The following is a 22,754-nucleotide window of genomic DNA, read 5'->3' on the forward strand; positions in this document are numbered from 1 at the left end:
AAATCCCCTTGCCCATTACAAATGTTAAGCAGTTTGTAGACACCTTCAGCCAAGGACCTGAAATTCAGTACAAAACCACACTTCAGTTCCTGATTTAAGTGAAAATCCTGTTCACTTTTAGTTATTGCCTGTGCTAATGAACTATTCTACTACGGTTAAGTGGAAGAAATAATTTTCTCTAGGGAAGGGAGATCCAAGGGGAGAGGGCACACATTTATGGATGTGATACCTGACTTATAAATGGGTGTTAAAAAAAACCCATTGTGTCTGCACTGGCTTTGATATGGTCATTTTTAAGCCACATGCTCTGTGAGCCACACGTAGCACCTGGAGCCTCTTCATCCACTGGCTCGTTTCCTCTTCCAGGTCCTGCCCACTTTCCTCATCCCTCAACCCACACGCTCCACAGCCCCATTTCCTCCTCTCCAACCACCAAGATGAGTTTGGAAGCTTTCACTTCCCCTTTTATTAATCACAGCTTTTCATTTTATCTAAAACCAGCAAATGAAATGCTCAGCTGGATTTAATCAACGCAGAAACCGTTTCTGCCAGGGGAGGGGAAGGGGAGCACTTGAGCCTAAGTCTCACTGTGGCTCCTTCGTGACATGGTAAACCATGGTTTGTTTTGATGTTCCAAGTGGCCGATTGTTTCAGATTGTTTCCCTTAGTATTAAAATTATAAGTTATAAGACCTTGAGCCAGTGTTGTGTCATGTACTGAATGTAGCAAGGCTAGCTTCTAATAATGTCTTCCAGGTTCTCGATGTGCTTTGTTCTCTTTGTCTTTGTAATGGAGTAGCGGTGCGCGCTAATCAGAACTTAATCTGTGACAATCTTCTTCCTCGAAGAGATCTGCTCTTGCAAACACGGCTTGTGAATGATGTGACAAGGTAGGATCGGTGGCATGTGATTGTGTGTTCTTTATTAGATTTTACCTAATGAAAGGTCTCTATAACAGTCCCAGCCTTCTTGTTGTCTTGCCTTGCACTCTCCTGGTAAGAGGCATCAGCAATGCCTATGTATGTCAGGGATCATCCCACCACGTAACTGCTCCTAATGTGCAGTGTGATCCTGAGCATGTTTTCACAGCTCAAAGGGATTTTCCCCTGTATGAATGACACATACTCCATTGATGTGACGTATGAGACTACCACCTTGCTGAAGCTGTACGAGTCTGTGTCTGCTCAGTGGCTGGATGAGTGCCTGCCTGGGAACCAATATGTATATTGCTTTGGGTTCCATGATGGAAGGTGGGTTATCTTGTAAGTCTGCAGTATATAGTAATTTAGTAATACAGTATACAGTATTTTTGGGACGTGGGTGGCACTGTGGGTTAAACCACAGAGCCTAAGAGTTGCCGATCAGAAGGTCGGCGGTTTGAATCCCCGTGACGGGGTGAGCTCCCATTGCTTGGTCCCTGCTCCTGCCAACCTAGCAGTTCGAAAGCACCTCAAAGTGCAAGTAGATAAATAGGTACGCTCCGGTGGGAAGGCAAACGGCGTTTCCGTGCACTGCTCTGGTTCACCAGAAGCGGCTTAGTCATGCTGGCCACATGACCCGGAAACTGTACGCCGGCTCCCTTGGCCAATAAAGCGAGACGAGCGCCGCAACCCCAGAGTCAGTCACGACTGGACCTAATGGTCAGGGGTCCCTTTACCTTTATACAGTATTTAGTAATACACTAAATATTTAAGTGTACCACTGCAGCCTCAGATTTCTTTGTACTCTTATCTCAGTGGATCAGGGTCACTTACGTTGTATCCTGACAATGACACTTTATGGAAGAGGAAGCTAAGAAGTGGTGACTTGACTAAAACTATCCAGTGAACATGATGGTGGGGCAGGTATTTGATCATGGGCCTGGTGAATACAAAACCAGCATTATATCAGCTGCACCACATTGTCTTCTGCATTTTTCAAACTTTTAGTTGAGTACCCCAAGCACAAAACTGCTTACCCTACGAACAAGGATATTATTATTAAAATTATGTGCATTTGCTATTTTCTGTGTCTGTCTGTTGCCTGTTAGGTAACTCTGAAGCAGTTTTTTCTCTACTGTTTTTAATTTAATCTGGATAAATATACTATCCATAATTATTAAGGTTTTCCCCATTGTGGGAATCCAAAAATGACATAATACTGTGCATTTTACACACTCTTTGTTCTCTGTTCTCTTTTAGTATGAGGCCAAACATATTTCTTGGAATTGCTGATGGCTCAGCACAATATAAGAAATGGTACTTTGAACTAATAATTGATCAAGTAGATCCATTTTTGACGGCAAAACCTACACATCTACGGGTTGGCTGGGCCTCAGCTTTAGGCTATGCTCCTTATCCTGGAGGTGGGGAAGGATGGGGAGGCAACGGTGTTGGTGATGACCTATACTCATATGGCTTTGATGGACTTCATCTATGGTCTGGTGAGAACTAACTTAAAACTCTGAACAGGAGCAAACAATGTTAATGTTCTCAAAGTAGGGAGGTTTTTTTTTTTTTAATGAAACATGTTGGCCCTCTTAAAAGCACCTCTTTAGCTCTTCAAATGCCAAGTGCTGAGTAATAGATTAATGCTGACAGTAAGCTAGCAGCAGGCACAAAAGAATTAAAGTGATATCCAATGTCAGTTCATTGATTTAAATTGGTCCACTCAGAATATGACCTGAACATTGGACGTGGAACCTTTAAAATGTGTTAGGCTAGGGTTTTTTCCCCCTTTTGTTTTGTTTTACTCAAGAGCTGTGCTTACATTCCACATGCAAACCCAATTTATATTCAGGGGAGTTGTATAGGAGAACTCCTTTGTTGTGTTAAATCAAATGGAAAATTGAGCATTTTAAAAGTGCATGCTATTTGAAATTGAATAACAGGAAGGGAGATAATGAGTTTTCTTTGTATAAGACTGTGCTCTCCAAGCCGTAATTCAAAAATACATTTTTGCTTTTACTATAATTAGTAACATTCATGCGAGCAGAATAATATATTTGATATATAGCCTCAATTTAGAAAGATTTCAAAAATCCCTGTAGAAGATTATGGGACGTAGACAATATAGAATGAAGTGGCATTATACTGAAATTTTGAACTTCTTGTATGAATAGAGATATACTATTCATGCCTGATGAGGATGTTCAATGCATATTACTGAAACATTAATACTCTTTTTCTTACAATTAGTTGAAGTCTTATTTATATGCTATGTTTTGTTACAGAAAAGCTCTTTCCGCAAGAGCACCATGATCTATGTTTATTTATTAAATTTCTATACTGTGCTTCATTCCAACATCTCACATTGGTTTTTACAAGAAAAGCTATGCAATAATAAAAATACAGTAACCTCCCGCAAAGCATTTATAAAATAAACAGAATAAAAAAGGAGGTGGGTGGAGCAGCAAGGTCGAGAAATATGAAGGGCTGAAGAAGAATGATTATTGTTCTTTGACAAATAATGGAATAAGGCAAGAACAGAAGATAAAAAATAACTTGAACTTCATGAAGTGTGTACATGTCAGAATGTGTAGGCCAAAATAGAAGGACATAATTTCCAGCTGTGGATGTTTGCTTTGTTTAAGCATTGTTCTCTAATTTATGAGCTTTGATCATACGTCTCATTTGTTTGCCTATTAAATTAGAAGCATATGGAAGAGAAATGAAGGAGCAAGGTCATTTGGGGAAGTTCTTTTATTTTAAGCAAGGTTATATTTTGAGTTCGGAAGAAAACAATGAGCTTTGAAATGCCACCCCCCAAAAAATCACATAAGTCTTTGCAAATATGGTTTCAAAGTCAAAAACTTGTCTTTCTGTGAATGCCTGCTTATTAGGTCGAGTGCCCAGAGCGGTGGCGTCTGTCAATCAGCATTTGCTAGCATCTGAGGACGTGGTCAGCTGCTGCTTGGATTTAGGGGCACCCAGCATTTCTTTCCGCATTAATGGGCAGCCTGTGCAAGGAATGTTTGAGAACTTCAACACGGATGGACTTTTTTTCCCTGTGGTGAGCTTCTCAGCTGGTGTCAAGTAAGTAGACCCTTCTTTCAGATAAACAGTTTGTGTTTTGCCAAGCTGTTTTATTGAGTGCTGCCAAATGTGGTCATGGCATCCTTCTCCCGAGGTCCTTTGCAGCTGTCACTCCTGAAGAGAAAAACAATTTTATGTTGAAACCCTGACTCATAGATAATGGACAATGAAATACAGAGTCTTTGACACCTCTTGTCTTTGGTTTGAACTCTTCCCAGGTTGGCACTGAGCGAAGCCACTTTTATTTAATGATTTCTTTTCCTCCCATGACCTATGTGGAATGATTTAGGTCTCTGTCATTTATCAATGGATAAGTGTCTACACATAGCACCACACTTGGCATTAACTGAGATCTTTGTTGGCAGCAGCAACAAGAGGTCATACTCTCGTCTCACCTAAAAATATTTAAGGAACAATGATGAATCAGTATGACTTATATTTCACTGCTCAGTTGCATAAAACAATACAGAGGTGTTGACTTGGTACCTTTTCCAAGCTCTAATGCAATTTTTATATGATAATCATTTCAAAAATCCCTCCTTTTAATTTTTTTTTTTTACATCCACTTACTAAACCAGTGATAGTCAAGGTAGTGACCTCCAGCTATTGTTTGTTTGTAACTCCCATCAGCCCTAGTGAGCATAGCCATTGGTCCGAGAGTTGTATTGGATAGGAGTTGTAACCCAACAACATCTGGAGGGCACAATGTTACCTACCCTTGCTCTGAACAGTTTGGGACAATGATATCTGAAGACTATCTTCTCCCAAATGGACCTGTTCAAACACTTCAGTCTTCAAAGAAGACTGTACGTCCCATCTACAGCTGAGGTCTGATTGGTGGGTTTGATGGACAGGGCTTTCTTGATAGTGGCACCCAGGTTATGGACAATATTGCCATATTTTTGTTGGGTCCCTCTTCTGAAAGTCTTCAGGTGCAAATTAAAAATGTGTTTCTTTAGACTGACTTTATTTCAGTGAGTTCATTATTTACTTGTGATGCTTTAATATTCAATTCTCTTCCTGCTCTTGTATATGATATTTTCCTCTGTATCTTTCCTCTGTTACTGCCAATATTCATAAAAGTTTTCTTGAGGTGCTTTGCCATTTTGGGGCCTCCATTGTGGAGCTGAAAGGCAGGATAATTAATTAATATGTGACTATTAATAAATAGTCACATACACTAGAATCTGCATGAAAGGGAAACTAAGAGATGAATCAAAACATTTTGGGTGAAATTAGAAGACAGAGAATACTTCCTGCATTTGTAGATCATCTCTGAGGTAAACCTAGAAGAAACTGAATCCCAGAAGCACAGGGGAATAAAGAACATTTCAAAGGATTGGGGTAAATCATTTTGTTGACTCTTCATCTACTAAGTAGTTAGGCAGACAGTCTGTGACTCTCGGTGACAAACAAATATATGAATCAGCCCAAGGATTCTTTCATGTGCCAGCAAAGTCTGTATGTGGTGGCTTTGCCACTTCATTTCCACCTTAGAAACCATTTGTCTGGGGAAAAAATCAAGGGGAAAAAATCTCCAGTATTATTCAGCAAATCATACCTACTATGGTAACTGTTAAGATCTTCACATATGTGTTACTTCAACCAAATGGCTTTATACAGGAAAATGAAGTAGTAAAACTTGCTACTGGTAAACTATATATCTCAAAAATAAATGTATGAAGCTTGAGTAATATGTTCAAGTTCCCATGTGGGTGATTATTTGAAACCCAACCACAGCTAAAATGAGGCAAGCAGTTCCTTGAGGCTCTTTCCCCATGCAGTTTAACCATTTCAACCACAGTGGGATAAGGTACCAAAAAACAGGATTTGCAGTGACATGGCCTAAAATTGTTAGATTTTCTTGAAGAGCTTGAATGTGTGTATGGATTAAATGAGACCTGAAAACCTAGAATTGTAAACAACTACTTGCCTATGGCAGATAAGATGTGCCTCCATATGACCAAAGAGGAATTTGTTTTTGTAAAGAACTGGAACTTCCTTTCATTCTTTTCATGCGTGGAAGATTATTTTCACTATCCAAAGGCAGGTGAGTAAAAAATGGTAGACTTCCTTTTAAGGTTGTCTGAAAAGTGAACATGCAGAGCAATACTAAGCATGCTTACTCAGGAGTTAGACCTACTATGTTAAATGGGGCTTAATTCCTAGTCAGTGTGTTTTAGATAAACCACAGATTTGCAAATCTGTTTGAAATAGTTTAGAAAACAGTTTGAAAGTACAGGATTATGCAAATTTTCCTGAAAAGAGGAATATTGAATATTGTGCTGTAAGTAAGGATTCTTTGCAGATAGTTCAGAAGTTGTTACTAGTGCAGAATTTGGATGCCAGAATGCTTACAGGCACAACTGAGAGGGCTTATGTAACACACATTGTGATAGAACTGCACTGATTACCTGTTTTATAGCGTTGTATAAAATTATGCATGATATGGAGAAACATTTTTCTTCCTTTTTCATAACACTAAAACTTATGGTCACCTGATGAAACTGAATGTTGGAAGATTCAGGACAGATAGAGTACTTATTCACATTACAACTATGGAACTGGCTTCCACAGGAGACAATTTCATGGGGGTGGAGAGGGAAGAAAGCCCTGTCACACAATCTGAAGTCTTTCCACAAGGCTTCCACTGATGGCACTCACTTGTTGAATCCCTACCTCACAAAGCAGAACATAATTCTGAAAACATAAAAATCCTGCCTCAGTCATAAATGTATTTTGTGATGATGAAGTTGTATATTGAATTGTGTTGAAAAGGAGTTCAGTTACATCATAATATAAGTACTGTAAAGGTATGTTCAATTTCCTTAGATACCATTAAGTCTCACATATAAAACAAAGAAGGTTCTTAATATTTGAAGCACATCTGCCTGAGAATATATAAATTTGAATATAAATGCATTGATTGCAGAGATACAGACCCAAGGCTAAAATGAAATTAGCACTAGCAGATTCCTCTGCTTCTTGCTAAGAGAGGGTTCATGAAGCTCAAGGGTCCAGATGTGTTGACATGAAAAGTCAACATCTTTGAAATAAATGGCTGGTGCTCTTTGTAATTGAACAGGTGGTGTGTTAAATAGTGGTGCTGCAGGGCTGTCTGTATCTGAAAACTCACACTGTGTCACAGAAAAAACAATATTAGGCATTTGACATATTCCTGAAACTCATCCTAGGAAAATTATGTAAAATGGCTAGAGATGTCATTGCAGCTGCTCAGGCAGTTGGAGAAAAGGCCTAACAAAATGTGTTGAAATGAATGTTATTATAATTTGTGTCAGTTCAGCAGTGAACTGATATTCTATATTAGTTAAATATTGTGTATAACTATTTGAATAAATGTTGACTCAGTAGTCTTGTACTTCTCAAATGAACTTGTAGTTCATTTGTAGATGAGAACATGTCAGTGTCAGAACCTCTGCTCACTTTGCATCTGCTCCTTTATTGCTGATTGAAAGAAAATAGTACAGTACTGTAGAGCCAGAACGGGGAATCCCTCCCACTGTCCAGCCACCGCTGTGACTGGGCTGGTCGAGGCAGTCTCTGGTTTGTGTTGGAGAATCCCAAGACTGGTTCTGGAGAACTTCAATATCCATGTTGATGTTGACTTGTCTGGGCCAGTTCAAGAGCTCATGGCTGCCCTGAAAACCATCCAGCACATTCTGTAGATCATACTCTAGATCTGGTTTTCACTTCAGACATCATTACGAAGGAGCCAGTTGTATATTGTCCATTGTCATGGAAGGATTACTCCCTGGTGAGCTTTGTATTGGCTGTGACTGACACCCACCCACACGTGTGTGTGTGTTGGATGGTTGGTTAGATTGTTCCACCCCCAGAAACTGATGAAATCCGAGGTATTTTTCGATACTTCGGGGGTATTTTCCAAGCAGCATAATGGGTTCTACTGTTGAAGCCCTAGTTTCACTTTGGAATAGTGAAATGCAAAGGGCAATTGACTCAGTCATTTCTAAGTGGCCTTTCCAGCCACGGGGAGTTTGGGAAGCTCATTCGTTTACTGAGCAGCTTCAGACAGTGAAGCAGGCTGGCCATCATTTAGAGTGCAGGGGTTATAAGTCCCAGTGCAGGAATAGAAGTATGAATGCATAGCTCAGGCATAGGCAAACTCAGCCCTCCAGATGTTTTGGAACTACATTGGGATATTGAGGGTGGGCAGGAAAGATGATTTGTAAATATGATGCAAGACCTGTGGGGAAATTATTTGTGATAATACTCATAGTAGATCCATTGCACCTAATAGACAGGTTACCCATCTTCTTTGATTTCAGTGAGTCTACTCTAAGTATTAATCACACTGAGCATCACACATGGACTTTTGTCCTCAGTTTACTTGATTGTATTTGAATATTCTGCATTAGACACATATCATCTATCATCTGTAAAAGGTTTTCCAGCTGTTAGAAATCAATGTTAGAAATTAATTTTCCACTGAATAAAGGGGAAATTTAAAATAAAGAAGTATGCTTTTCTTTACTGCAATTGCTGCTTAATTAAATTGGGTGCATGCGCGCAGGAATTAATGTTTAATGATAACATTTATATCATGAAATGAGACCCCTGTTATTTTATTTGCTTTTAAAAAAAATCCACCCTCTTGAAATATTATGCTTGTTCCATTTGCAATTGTACAGGGTACGTTTCTTGATGGGTGGGCGCCATGGAGAGTTCAAGTTTCTACCTCCTGCTGGCTATGTGCCTTGCTATGAAGCTTTGCTCCCAAAAGAGAAGATGAAACTGGAACCAGTTAAAGAATATAAGAGAGATTTGGATGGAGTTAGAGATTTGCTTGGTACCACGCAATTTCTCTCCCAAACTAATTTCATCCCTTGTCCAATTGACACCAGCCAGGTATGTTTAATTGAAAACATCAGTATGAATATGTAATTTTTTTTTAGGCTGTTTGTAGCACACCACGCCTATGAGGCATATTTTTTATTTGCTATCTGGTTATTAATAAAACACACAGAGGATATTACTGCTAATTATTTTGTCTCATTTAAAACTCACCTATTTTCTTCTAGATTGCTTTGCCTTTCCATCTTGAGAAGATCAGAGACAAGCTTGCTGAAAATATCCATGAACTCTGGGGAATGAATAAAATAGAACTTGGCTGGACTTATGGCAAGGTACAATTTAAGAGTAATTCTAATGAGGAGAAAGGAGCCTTATGCATGAAGACCCTGGAGAAGCTACAAAGAACCACAACCATAGCAGATGGCGGTGAAAGCTAGTGTCTATTTACAAGGTTCAAATACTGAAAAATCATTGTAGCTAATAAGGCCTGCCTTCTTTCCTTCCAGAATATGACACACCATTGGTTTAAGTGGTGGTTTGTGGAAGATGCTGATGATGTATTCCTCCATTTTTAAAATAAAAAAACTCATTAATTTAATAGAAGAAATAGGATGTTTATACATTTACTTGTATATGGAATACTGCAGCGTAATTTCCATGTCATGTATACAACCAACATGTTTTTAATCTTACATACTAAAGTTTTAAATCTTGCATATTTAACGTAGTTACAGTGGTGAAAGTTCCTAAATTATTGGTATGGGGACACAGAAATGGCTTGTAAGAGCCATGTGGTCTGAGCTGCAGCAAGCAGCTCAAAACCTCTTCACATGTCAAGCTTCTTAAGTAGATGGGGGGGGGGGGAAACAAGACAAAGGCTTGATTACCTAATCCTCCCAAAATGAACTAACCCTGGCAGGACAGCTTACTCTATGGTCTTCATGCATTAATTAGGCTTAAACACGTTTGTTATATGAGGATGGTTATGGCATGGAAATGGTATAGCAGAAAAGGGGCAAAATGTCTTCCACCTTATTCCCTGGCTGGCAAGAAACTTGCAGGACTTTGAATGCAGTGGAGAATCCACTGCTCTGCAACTAGCTAACTCCTTGTTTGGATTGCTCTGTACCTTACTAGTTAAAGACTCATATTGGAAGGTTTCTTAAGGTTTATCTGTTGGGCTGCCGTGGTTCTAAGGTTATATACAGTCTCTCTTGTATTTTACATTATAGATACGAGACGATAATAAAAGACAACACCCTTGTCTGGTGGAATTTTCAAAACTACCTGAAACAGAGAAGAACTATAACCTTCAAATGTCAACAGAAACCCTGAAGTGAGTTATGAAATGGAAGAATTGTTGTTGTTTAGTCGTTTAGTCATGTCTGACTCTTCGTGACCCCATGGACCAGAGCACGCCAGGCACTTCTGTCTTCTACTGCCTCCTGCAGTTTGGTCAAACTCATGTTGGTAGCTTAGTCGGTCACGACTAAACGACTAAACAACATTATTATTTTTAATAACATTTGGTGTAGCCATTCTAAAAGAATATTTTTTTATCAATGTGCTTCTAAATATGACTGTGGATAGGAGCTGCTAAGTTGCAAATTTGTAGCACAGTTTATAACACATAAAAAGAGTTGGCTATTTTATTCAGAGAAGCATACATTTGGAAGTTTGGGAGCTGATTTGAGGCAGGGCCATTATCCACACACGTGTTAATCAGCGTGAACAATAGAGACTAAAATCTGGCATAACCAGATTTGATGGCATAGGGATAGAAAAATACTCAGTATCATAGAATCAGTAGTTGGAGATGGTTTGGATAGGCAGGCTAAGCCACATGCGACAAGGGAAAGCAAAACCCTTAGGGTCATTTCCCTTGCCTACTTAAGGAAGAGCTGACTCCCCATGCATATATATCAACCAGACTCTTAGTATGAACAAATCCCATCATCAAAAAGAAAATTTTAATAAGACACATCCCCATGTTGCTATCTATCCTATCCCAGCTTGCTGTAGCCTTGTGAGGCCAGGGATAAAAGGATAAAAATCATACAGTACAAAATGAAAGTAAAACCCAAGAACAAGTCAAAATGCAACTAGCAAAACAAACCGACAAGCAAAACCAACACCAGTTAAAAACAAACAAACAGCAGTTTTGTGAGCAGAGGATTGGGAACTGTGGGACTGTACTCTCCTCTCCTCCCCTAGCCCCCGATTCTTTTGCTGTTTTAACCACCCTGGTGGATATTGCGTTGTATTTTTACAACTCACTTTTATTTTTATAGAACGCTTTTGGCCCTTGGGTGCCATGTTGTTCACATTAATCCAGGAGCAGAGGAAGATCTTCAGAAAATCAAACTTCCAAAAAAGTAAGTGTGTTTATAACTGTAATGACTGCATATTGATTTCATGTGTTGTTCATGTGGTGATTATTTGTAAATTGCTGGTTGGAAATGCTTCACACTTTTCTTTTAGCAATATAGATTCATAAATTTTGAACTTATTGAAGAGCTGCTTATCCTTTATAGAAGGTTGGGAAACTGACCGAAAATACCACCTTGTTTCAGAACCCAAGTATTAAGACCTCAGCTGTAACACCTCTGTGTTAATTTTAAGGAACTAAAGAAGAATAAGCTGTACATTTACCATCTTGTTTAGAAGCATGTTACATCTTCTGAATACTCACAGAGTTTACTGTTTCTTGAAAGAATTCTACCTCCCAACACACCTTTTGATTTACCAGTTTTGTTATATATATATAAAAAAATCCTGTTTAACTTCCCTAAGTCTCCAAGTGCCAGAACTCAGCTACATTAGAAAAGAAAACAAAAAACAATGTTTTGAATGCGTTATAAACATGCAACACCAGATGGCAATGGAAAAATTCTACGTGATTTCCCCCCTTTTGTTATAACGATTTAATTTCTGACTCATTTATAGCGGGTTTTTTCCTGTGTGTAGATCTACCCAGAGTTTCTTTAAAAAGCAAAAAATAGCCTGTAGGAAAGCGGGGCGTTCCTCAGAGGTGCTTTTCACCCAAGCTTGTTAGTCTGTTTGCCTGTTGGCAACATAGACTTTATTTATTGCCCATAACCAGTTCACATCACCAGAGTGCTTGAGAATATCTGGAATGGTGCAATGGGCAGTTGTATATCATGGATTGTTTCTGCCCTGTTTTCACATAGATACAGGGCATTCCAAATAGTTCATACTGTATATTTAATTGTACACAGTAATAGGAAGAATATTTCACTCTAAGGTATCTAACACCTCCTCTCATAGCACATTGCTTGATACATTTGGTTGAAACATATAGCTGAGTGGCTAAAACACACTGATTCTAGCTCCAAAAGTAACCCTCTATCATCTCTGCTGGTTTATAGTTACATGATGTCAAATGGCTATAAGCCAGCACCTCTAGATCTTTCTGAAGTGAAATTGCTGCCTTCGCAAGAAGTGTTGGTTGACAAGCTTGCAGAGAATGCACATAACGTCTGGGCAAAAGACAGAATAAAACAAGGTTGGACATACGGCATTCAGCAGGTAAAGATAATTTAAAGAATATTTGGGTGGCATTAGGATGAGGGTTATGCTTAATTTAAAGTGGCACTGCTGGGTTATACACTTAATTCTTAAAAAAATCTGTCTTCTTCAATGACCACTGTGTTTGTCTGAAAGCCTGTGATAACTGAGCTATGATAGTATGATCATTCAGCAAATCTATTGCAAAAAAGAGTTTTATGGCTGGAATTTGACTTGCATTGGCCTTGAGTGTAAATTCAGACAAATCTGTAGTGTGATTCTTCCATGTTTTGCTTGCCTTTTATTTATTGTGTTTATATCTAGATTTAATTTGATTTGATTTGATTTTGCAGAAAGAATCTATAACCTGAATCCTACATTTCTTATCTGTACCTTTTTTAGGATCTCAAAAACAAACGAAATCCCCGACTGGTGCCTTATACATTATTAGATGAGCGTACTAAAAAATCAAACAGAGATAGCCTTCGTGAAGCTGTCCGCACCTTTGCTGGCTATGGATATAACATTGAACCACCAGATCAAGAAATAGGCAAGTCTTCCTGTGTTATTATGAACAGTCGCTATAGTATTTCTAACGTGCTTTGCCATCTATCTCACCTATTTCATCTTCCCAACAGTATTCTCATTTTTCAGCTACATGTGGATTGAACTAGATGCTGCAATCACTGGTTCACACACTCTCTCATTCTTCTGCCCTGTTTAGCACTCAAAAAGCAGAGAAATGTAGAAGATGCGCTAACCAATTATGTCAACAGGAATGTTGTTTAAACCCGACAATCAACCTATTAAAAAATGCATGTTTAAATCTGCGTGTTGATCACTCAGAGACTTAAGGGGCATGCTTGAGTGACTGATGCACACTCAAACGTGCCAGTTTTCACACACTTACCTTGAGAGAGGGAGAGGAGGAACAGTGTGTTATGCAGTACCACATCTCCCTTCCCAAAGTAAAGCTTTTTGGGCTTGGAGCAGCAGGGAGTCAGGGCAGGAGGACAGAAGGAACCCAGGGAGAGAAAGCAAGACCCAGTTCAAGGAGGAATTGCTCTTAAGGCTGCCTTAGCACCTCTGTAACTGAAGCTACAAAAATACTGGAATATTGTTTCAACTAACTTAGGGTTGTTGTTTTTTGCTTTCTTCTATCTTTCACAGCTGACCAAACAGTAGAAAAAGTGAGCATTGACAAGATACGTTTCTTCAGAGTAGAGCAGTCTTACGCAGTTAAGACTGGAAAGTGGTATTTTGAATTTGAAGCTGTAACAGGAGGAGATATGCGTGTTGGGTGGGCGAGGCCAGGCTGTCGGCCTGACATAGAATTGGGTGCTGATGACCAAGCATTTGTCTTTGAAGGCAGCAAGGTTGGTACATTTGATAATAAAATTAAGTAAGTAGGTCTGTAGCTACTTCAAAAATATGGTTCACACTCACACACTTCAAAAATATGGTTCACACACACACAAACAGAGTCTTCTGTCCAAGTTTATTATTTAACAAAATTTATATATCACTTGATTGTTTTGGTGTTTTTTTTAAAAAAAATCTCTTAAGCTGTTTGCCACAAGCATCACCAAAAGTGTGGCCAATATCCAGGCAGCATTTTCTGGAGCTGATTGCTTACCTGTTTATCCTCTGTTTAAGAAATTAATTTTGATTATGAACTCACATTCGCACACAAAAATACCACATCACTTGGTATTTAGGTGTGACTTCTGGGGACATTTTGAATTTATTGCTCAGTGCTAAATTAATAATCAATTCTGCCCCCGTCTTGACAAAAATAGCTTCTTTGTTTATCTTCATCTATCCCTCTCTGCAGTGAATATGTTCTCACACAAACATTTGAACCTGCTTGTTTTTCAGGGTCAACGTTGGCACCAGGGGAGTGGATTCTTTGGACGAAATTGGCAACCAGGAGACGTAGTGGGTTGTATGATAAATCTAGATGACAAATCAATGATATTTACTCTGAATGGAGAGTTGCTTATAACCAATAAAGGTTCAGAACTTGCTTTTGCTGACTTTGAAATAGATAATGGTAAGCGAATTCTTTGTTGGGACAGTGCTACTAATTGAAAGGAAATAACGAGAAAGCTGAATCTTGCTGTAGACTTTAAATTCTTAGTGTACAAAAAATATGATTCATTTTGGGGGTGTTCTACAACTTCAGATTTCAGTTGTTTAACTAACAGATGTTGGCTGTTCATCAGCCTTCACAGCCTTTAATGAAGTACAGTGGTGCCCCGCAAGATGAATGCCTCGCAAGACGAAAAACCCGCTAGACGAAAGGGTTTTCCGTTTTGGAGGCGCTTCACAAAACGAATTTCCCTATGGGGTTGCTTCACAAGACGAAAAAATCTTGCGTCCCCCGGCAGGTTTTTTTTGCTTTTTTTGCCCTTTTCCTAAGCCGCTAAGCCGCTTATCAGCTGTTCCGCTGATAAGCCGCTTAACAGCTGATCGCTGGAAGCCGCTTGACAGCTCTAGCACTAATCTGCTAAGCTGTCAATGGGCTTGCTTCGCAAGACGAAAAAACCGCTAGACGAAGAGAATCGCGGAACGGATTAATTTCGTCTTGCGAGGCACCACTGTAGCTTAATTTAAGAAATGTATCTGTCATTTCCATTCAAGCAGGTGTGTTAGCTTGTTGCACCTTAAAGAAAAACAAATTTATTAGGCAAAAGCTTTTCTGGGCTACAGTCCACTTCATCAGATGAAGCGTAATTCTAAATTGGAAAGCATATATATATATTCATGTGGTGTTTTGTGGTGCATGTGTACATGCATGCGCAAAAGTAAAACACTGTGACAGTGACCAAAAGGGAAAATAATCACCATGATCAATGAACATGGCACTGTTAGTGGTAATGCAAGCATGTGCCTGGGCTGGGGACAGAAGTGAGGTGAATTGGACTTCCATTCCTATGATGGTAGGAATGGGAAAGTATGGCATGGATGAAGGTATGCAGATGAGGCAATAAGGACTGATTACATCATGGCCCTTGTTCCCTCTGTTTAATCAGGATCAGGTCAGAATTTGAGAATATCAGTCAGTAAACTAAACTGACTAAACAGTCAGTTTAGACCACGTGGGTGGAGCTGTGGTCTAAACCACCGAGCCCTGGGCTTGCCAATTGGAAGGTCGGCGGTTCAAATCCCCATGACAGGGTGAGCTCCCGTTGCTTGGTCCCAGCTCCTGCAGTTCGAAAGCACGCCAAAAAGTGCAAATAGATAAATAGGTCGCGTTCCGGTGGGAAGGTAAACGGCCTTTCCGTTCACTGCTCTGGTTTTGGTGTTCCGTTGCTCCAGAAGCAGCTTAGTCGTGCTGGCCACATGACCTAGAAAAACTGTCTGTGGAGCAGACAAATGCCGGCTCCCTCGGCCTGTAAAGTGAGATGAGCGCCGTAACCCCAGAGTCGTCTGTGACCGGACTTAACCACCAGGGGTCCTTTACCTTTACCTTTAAACTTCTTAGTCTGGTGGTGGTGCTGTTAAACACCAAACCTACCCAGAATAAAACATCTATCACCTATGATTTGATCATAGATGAAGGGCCTGACCTGGTGTGCATAGCTGAGATCATGGTAAGCTAATTAACACTTTTAATTTTAAGTTAATTACTAAACAGAATGAAGCGTGATCCAAGGTTCTTTCTTATTAGAACCCCAAATCCATTGGAATTGAACCTGGGCAGCATTTTGTCGCTTGCTATTTTTTTTGGGGGGGGGGATTTAATAATAGTCTGTCCTTGAAATTAATCATTTGTAATGTTTGAATCTTTTTTTTAATTTGAAAGTTTATGTCCCTCCATTATATATATATATCATGATGATAACCAGTAGGGCTTCTCTATTCCTAAATGGGCTTTTATTAAACAAAAAACGGCAGTGTTGCGCAGCAGTGATCCATACAGATAATTTTGTAATCTATTAGAGACCATTAGGATTCACAGTTACAAGTTATTGATGGCAAATGCCAAGATCATGCCACTAGCGTATGTTACCACGTGTAGCTAGCGCTATTTGTCATTCTTTCTGACTAACATTTTTTCATTAATGACTGCCTGGGATGCTGTATCAGTTGTGCTGTCAGCTTTTTATGAAGAAAGGAACATGTGTAATGCCTGGCAAAGCCAAATACTTCAAAATAAGAGTATTAGGCTTGGCTCTTTCTGTTGGAAGTAGATTTGTTTAATCACTGGCATTTAACTGCTGCCTTTCTTTCGTTCCTTCCTCCAGAACAGTCTGCTTTCAGAGTAGTCATTAAGTTGTTTTGTTTGGTTTCTTTTTCTTTTCTTTTAAGCAGAAAAAGCACTATTTGTTCATTCTCTGTTCCCACTATTTGGATGAAATTTCCACTAAGCGCCTTTTAGTTTCTTGTTGTTTTGTACTGCCAACTGCTGCAGACCTAACAAGATCTGGTCCCCTTAACATATCCCTGTGCTTCTTATAGAAGCCTTCGTGCAGAGTAATGTTATTAGCCTCATAAAAGGTTTATAAGAAAGCTTTCCTGTGGTTCAGGATAAGTTGTTTATCCTTTCAGCTCTTTATATAATAAATGTCAATCTGACATTTGGTAACTGATTATTAGAGAAGTCAATCAGGTGACTAATTGTTTCAGAAGGTCTTCTGTGCCCTACTTATGTGATGTTTTATTATTCTTTTATTTCGGGGGGGGGGTATGTCTATGTATGTGTGTGTGTGTGTGTGTGTTTGTGGCTGCCGTAAATTCTTCACTACCATTTCTAATGAACTGGGTACAAATTTAATCAGGAATAAATAAATTCATCCCTTTAACCAAAAGAGATTGCACTGAGAGTATGGTAAGCTTATGGTTAGAATAATCAGCTCTGGGATTTTCTATGTATATATTTCTCTAACTCCATATTCATGTTTCATGTTTGATTCAGGCTTTGTCCCCATATGCTCACTGGGTCTGTCTCAGATTGGACGGATGAATTTTGGGAGAGATGCCAGCACCTTTAAGTATTATACAATGTGTGGTCTACAGGAAGGCTTTGAACCTTTTGCTGTCAACATGAACAGAGATGTTGCTATGTGGTTCAGCAAACGTTTACCAACATTTGTCAATGTACCAAAAGACCACCCTCATATTGAGGTAATGAATGCTGCATAGTCAGAAGAGACGTGGCATGTTCCCTTATACTTTTGGTCGCTAAGAATTACATTGCAGAAGTAATAATAATAATTTTATTATTTATATCCCGCCCATCTGGCTGGATTTCCCCAGCCATTCTGGCAGCTTACAGAACATATTAAAAACATTAAAAACTTCCAGATACAGGGCTGCCTTCAGATGTCTTCGAAAAGTCAGATAGTTGTTTATTTCCTTTACATCTGATGGGAGGGCATTCCACAGGGCAGGTGCCACTACCGAGAAGGCCCTCTGCCTGGTTCCCTGTAACTTCACTTCTCACAGTGAGGGAGGCTATTTCTACATCGCCTTATTGTGAATATATATCATTGACAGTTCCCATAGGCTTTCACGTTAATCCCTTCACTTTCACTTCCTTTTATCTGCATTACTTCTCCTTTTAGATAAACTAAAATGGTTGTATTTCAATAATTTATTCCCAGACACAATTACAACCTGCTATTAAGATGTATTTAACACTAACTGTGTGCAAGATAGAAGTGATATTGTTGTTACTCTGTTTCACTATCCCATTCAATTAGTCTTTTTTTTTAAGCAGATGGTTTGATGAGACACCCAGTGATTAGTTTACATTCTGTATACAGATACATTTCAAAGGTCCCTTTTTATAATCAAATTTGAACATGTTTAAACAGACAATGCATGTGTATTCAGAAGTCCCATTGAGTTTGGTTAAGTGGGTATAAGACTGCAGCCTTGCTGTGTTAATGCTTGAGAACTTTGGTTTGTACAAAACTGTTTTTGAGGTAGGACATCTGAAGACGTATTCTGTGCATCTTAAAAACTTGCTACTCTGTCAAACTCTCTCTCTCTCTCTCTCTCTCTCTCTCTCTCTCTCTCTCTCTCTCTCTGTGTGTGTGTGTGTGTGTGTGTGTAACTGCTCCTTTTTGTTTCATAAGAAAATTGTTAATAACCTTTGACTGCAGGTAACAAGAATTGATGGGAACATTGACAGTCCTCCTCGCTTAAAAGTTACCCATAAGACATTTGGAACACAGAATAGTAATGCAGACATGATATATTGTCGCTTGAGCATGCCAATTGAATTCCACTCATCTTTTAACTACAGTACTGGTTTGGAACTGATTGATAGTTTCCAAAAAAGGTTAGATATAAGTTTGATTTTCCTCTAGGCTTAACTTTGTTTTAAAACCGCTTTCTTTTCTTTTTTGAGTCCATGGATTTAAAAATGATTTCTACTTACTCTGTACAGTTTTGTGGCTTTGGGTTTTATGGTACCCTAATCCTTAGTTTATAAACAAGAAATTTATCTATCCTGTAGTTAAATGGCTTTGATTATTCAGGGGTAGTGAGCGTGACAGACTTCAGCTGAAATGCAATCTACTGGGATGTATTCTGATTCAAAATATTGTAGTCACACTGCCTTTTTAAATTTATATGCTGCTGCAAGTCCTTCTCTTTAGCATATACCTATTTTTATTTGAAGCAGTTGAGGCACAGAAGGAATTTCTGATCCTATGGCCTCTTTTAACTGACAGATAGAATTCATGCATAATTTTCCCTTCATGGTTCTATCTAGCACAGATTTCATACTATGAGCAAAGTGCCAAAGTTCATATTTTCCAGATAGCAACCAATCCATCAAAGCTTCCCTTCATCAGTTTTTCAGTGTTATTCTCTCGTAGAATCATAGAGTTGGAAGGTACAACGAATGTCATCTAGTCCAACCTCGTGCAATGCAGTAATCTTTTGCCCAACATAGGCAAAACCCACGACCCTGAGATTGAGTCCCATGCTCTACTGACTGAGCTATCTCAGTTCCTGTTTTATGTATTTAAATGACTGATAATTATACTTTATTTTCAGAAAACAGAACCAGGAGATACCTGTTCATGCCACAACGGTAAGTATATAACCATGGTTGTGGTTGTTCTTGTTTCTGTTTTTAGAAGTGGGCTAGCTCCCCCAGGTTCAGATGAATTGGTTCAGATTAAGTCACACTGTTTCTCCTAAAATTGGGAAAGAATTTGAGTCAATGTGAGCCAATCCAGGTTGATGGTCATTGGGATATCATGGAGTCTGATCCCTCTGCCATTCCCAAACCCCTGCTCACCCAGTAAGCCCCCATTGATCCTCCAAGTCCCAGTCCTTCCCAACATGTACTGGCTTCTTCTGAGGACTGAATCGCTGCTGGATTGTCTGTAATCTTTGGGTTGAAGGATGGAATACAATTTCAATTGGAATTCAATAGGTAAAGGTAAAGGACCCCTGGATGGTTAAGTCCAGTCAAAGGCGACTATGAGGTGTGGCGCTCATCTCGCTTTCAGGCCATGTTTGTCCGCAGACAGCTTTCTGGGTCATGTGGCCAGCATGACTAAACCACTTCTGGTGCAACGGGACACCGTGAGAGAAACCAGAGTGCATGGAAACGCTGTTTACCCTCCCGTCTCAGCAGTACCTATTTATCTACTTGCACTGGTGTGCTTTCAGACTGGTAGGTTGGCAGGAGCTGGGACTGAGCAACGGGAGCTCACCCCGCCGCAGGGATTCGAACCGCCAACCTTCTGATCGGCAAGCCCTAGGCTCAGTGGTTGAGACCACAGCGCCACCTGCGTCAGTAATTAGTAGTTAGGCCCAGAGAAGCTCAGTGAAAATTGAACCACATGTCAGTGCGGAATGCTTTGAACATTTATCCAGAAAAAAATAAAGCACAACCGGTTTTGTTCAAGCCACGCATACTGATTCTATTAATTATTTCTGTTTAGTACATGGGATGCAGTTTTCTGTTAGAAGGTTTTTGTGCTTGTTTCCATTAAAATATATATATTTTAAAATTTTTCCGCTTGCTATTGTTTTTTTTCAGTACTACTATTCAGTGCGGATCTTTGCGGGCCAAGACCCATCTGTTGTCTGGATTGGCTGGGTAACACCTGATTACCACTTTTACAGTGAACATTTTGACTTAAATAAGAACTGCACAGTAACAGTTACTTTGGGAGATGAAAGAGGAAGAGTTCATGAAAGGTGTGACTCTTAGAAATTACCTGTTGATTAACTTATGTCTCAGTTAATTTTATCAATAGTTGGAAAGGACTTTTAATTTTTATAACCCCAAAATGAAATTGGTTTGATTTTATTCATAACATTTGAACCTGAGGATATGCTTTGTGCAAGTACTTAATGCCATCATTTACTAATATTAGATACAGTTAACAGTAACATTTATAGGACTCTGTGTCACTTCCTCAGCTACAATTCCTTGAAATTATGTGTCCTGTGGCTTTAACTGTGATGATAATTTTGATGCAGACTTCACAAGTAAAAAAGTAGAGTTCAAATGTTAGACTTATATTTTAAAAAATATGTTGTTAACTTTTCAATAAGTAATATGCAAACAGCTGAGTGACAGGGGAGAAAAGATTTTTTTTCAGGTTTCATTGTACTTCTAATTAGAAAAGTAAGATTTAAATGAACCTTTCAGGTGACTACTGATTTAAAGTTAAAGTTGGTTTTAAATGCAAAGCTTGCACTTAACATGCATCCTTATGTTTGGCTATAAGCCACCATTTATCCAAGGGCTCATCCACACTGCAATTTCTTGCATTTGTCCCATGATTTTTATGCACAGCTCTGAGAGGGTTTTCTTTTGCCCCGCTGCTTCAACCTTTCAGTGGCGCTCTGTACAGTGCTTCTCACATTCTGTTGTTTGTCATGGCTGCAGCACTTCCTGTGGCTTCCTCTTGGCTCAGTGCCCAGGGCAGGCAAACTGGACGTCCTTCCCTTAATCCACCTCTGGTTTACTGCTGAGTTGGAGCAAATGTCAGCCCACAGAAAACCTACCCGTTTATTCTGGTTCAGCTGTAAACTGCAGGTTTTCCCAGGGAAAGTGGGGGGGGGGAGAAAACCCCACTCGGACTCACACCTAGAAATTGAAGAACAAGCAAAAGTGTGATTAAGCCCAAAGATACAGGGTGTCCCTTATGGGTCTGATAGAGCTGGGTTAGGCCACGTATAGAAATGGAGTTCAATGATATCAATATGCTGTCCCTGTTCTTCCCATCTGACCTGGGTTTTGCTGCCTCTCTGCTTGCTTAGGCTCAAGCTACAGGTTACAAGGTGAAAATTGTGTTTTCTCTTTGCATATCCTCTTTCCCTTCCCTTCCCTTCCCTTCCCCCAGTTGCTTTCTCCCATGAAGGGTCTCCAGTTTTACAGCTTTGGGGATGGTGTTCCTGTATTTCTGTTGCACCAACAGGGATGTTATATCAGATATAATATTTGTGGATTTGATTACCGCAGGTATCTTACACCAGCACTTCAGTGTTAACAATGGCTCACAATTGTTACCGCCACACTTCAAAATGCTGGTTTTAAACTCTAAAGCCCTAAATGGCTTGGATTAGGAGTACTTTATGTCTTACTGTGATCATGTAGGTTTACCATAAACACCTTTCTTATTATGCCGCGTACTTTGGCAAATGTGGCTTTCTGACCTATAGAACTCACTTCAGCTGGAGACTCTTCAAATACTTAACTGGGCTGGGCTGGCTGGAATTTGGTGACCAGACTTAAACTATCAGAAGGAAATGGATTTTTAATCCTTAGTTAGTTCCTTTGTTGCATATTTTACTGTTATAGTACAACCCATAGGATGGAGCAAGCTAAAGCTAAAAAAAAAAAAATCAACAAAATCTGCATCTTCACTCTGTTTAACCACTACTTGTCCTGATGAATGTTTTGTTTTGTTTTTTTCAGTGTAAAACGTAGCAATTGCTACCTGGTCTGGGGAGGAGAAACATCTGTTAATTCACAAAGATCTGGTCGTGGTAACGTTGATTTAGAAATTGGATGCCTTGTTGAGTTGGCTACTGGAATGTTGTCATTCACAGCCAATGGAAAAGAACTGGGAACTTTCTACCAGGTATCAATATATTTTACCAAAATCATTGTCATCATCCTCCTCTTTATTTCAAAGTGACTGTAAAAGATGAAACATGTTTTATTGAAATACTGCTGATAATGTGTGACGGCCGATTGGTGTTTGTGTTACTGTATGAGTATGTAGGTTTTGAAAATATACTATGGGCCCTGAACCAAATATTCTTATACTGTACACACTCAATTTTGTGCAAGCATAGGTAGGCTACTAGTCCTGGTGGCTATGTTGTAACTCCATTTTCAGAGGCAGTGATGCTTCTGAGTACCAGATACTGGAAAACCACAGGAGGGGAGAAC

At 39.4% G+C, this 22,754-nt stretch overlaps 1 protein-coding gene across 1 annotated transcript in view; it reads left to right on the forward strand.

Annotated features, from left to right (window-relative positions):
• RYR3 (ryanodine receptor 3) overlaps positions 1-22,754 on the forward strand; it is a 282,690-nt gene that overhangs the window by 119,898 nt on the left and 140,038 nt on the right. The window contains exons 17-32 of the mRNA XM_081886370.1: positions 756-889; positions 2,180-2,421; positions 3,820-4,012; positions 8,683-8,899; positions 9,073-9,177; positions 10,078-10,181; positions 11,137-11,220; positions 12,235-12,394; positions 12,776-12,923; positions 13,544-13,749; positions 14,252-14,426; positions 17,295-17,503; positions 18,487-18,665; positions 19,388-19,424; positions 20,385-20,545; positions 22,275-22,440. Coding sequence (XP_081742496.1) covers positions 756-889; positions 2,180-2,421; positions 3,820-4,012; positions 8,683-8,899; positions 9,073-9,177; positions 10,078-10,181; positions 11,137-11,220; positions 12,235-12,394; positions 12,776-12,923; positions 13,544-13,749; positions 14,252-14,426; positions 17,295-17,503; positions 18,487-18,665; positions 19,388-19,424; positions 20,385-20,545; positions 22,275-22,440 — 2,520 coding nt within the window. The remainder of the gene's footprint in view (positions 1-755; positions 890-2,179; positions 2,422-3,819; positions 4,013-8,682; positions 8,900-9,072; positions 9,178-10,077; positions 10,182-11,136; positions 11,221-12,234; positions 12,395-12,775; positions 12,924-13,543; positions 13,750-14,251; positions 14,427-17,294; positions 17,504-18,486; positions 18,666-19,387; positions 19,425-20,384; positions 20,546-22,274; positions 22,441-22,754) is intronic.

This window comes from Podarcis melisellensis (genome assembly GCF_964234715.1).
Source record: "Podarcis melisellensis genome assembly, chromosome: 1".
NCBI classification, from domain to species: domain Eukaryota; kingdom Metazoa; phylum Chordata; class Lepidosauria; order Squamata; family Lacertidae; genus Podarcis; species Podarcis melisellensis.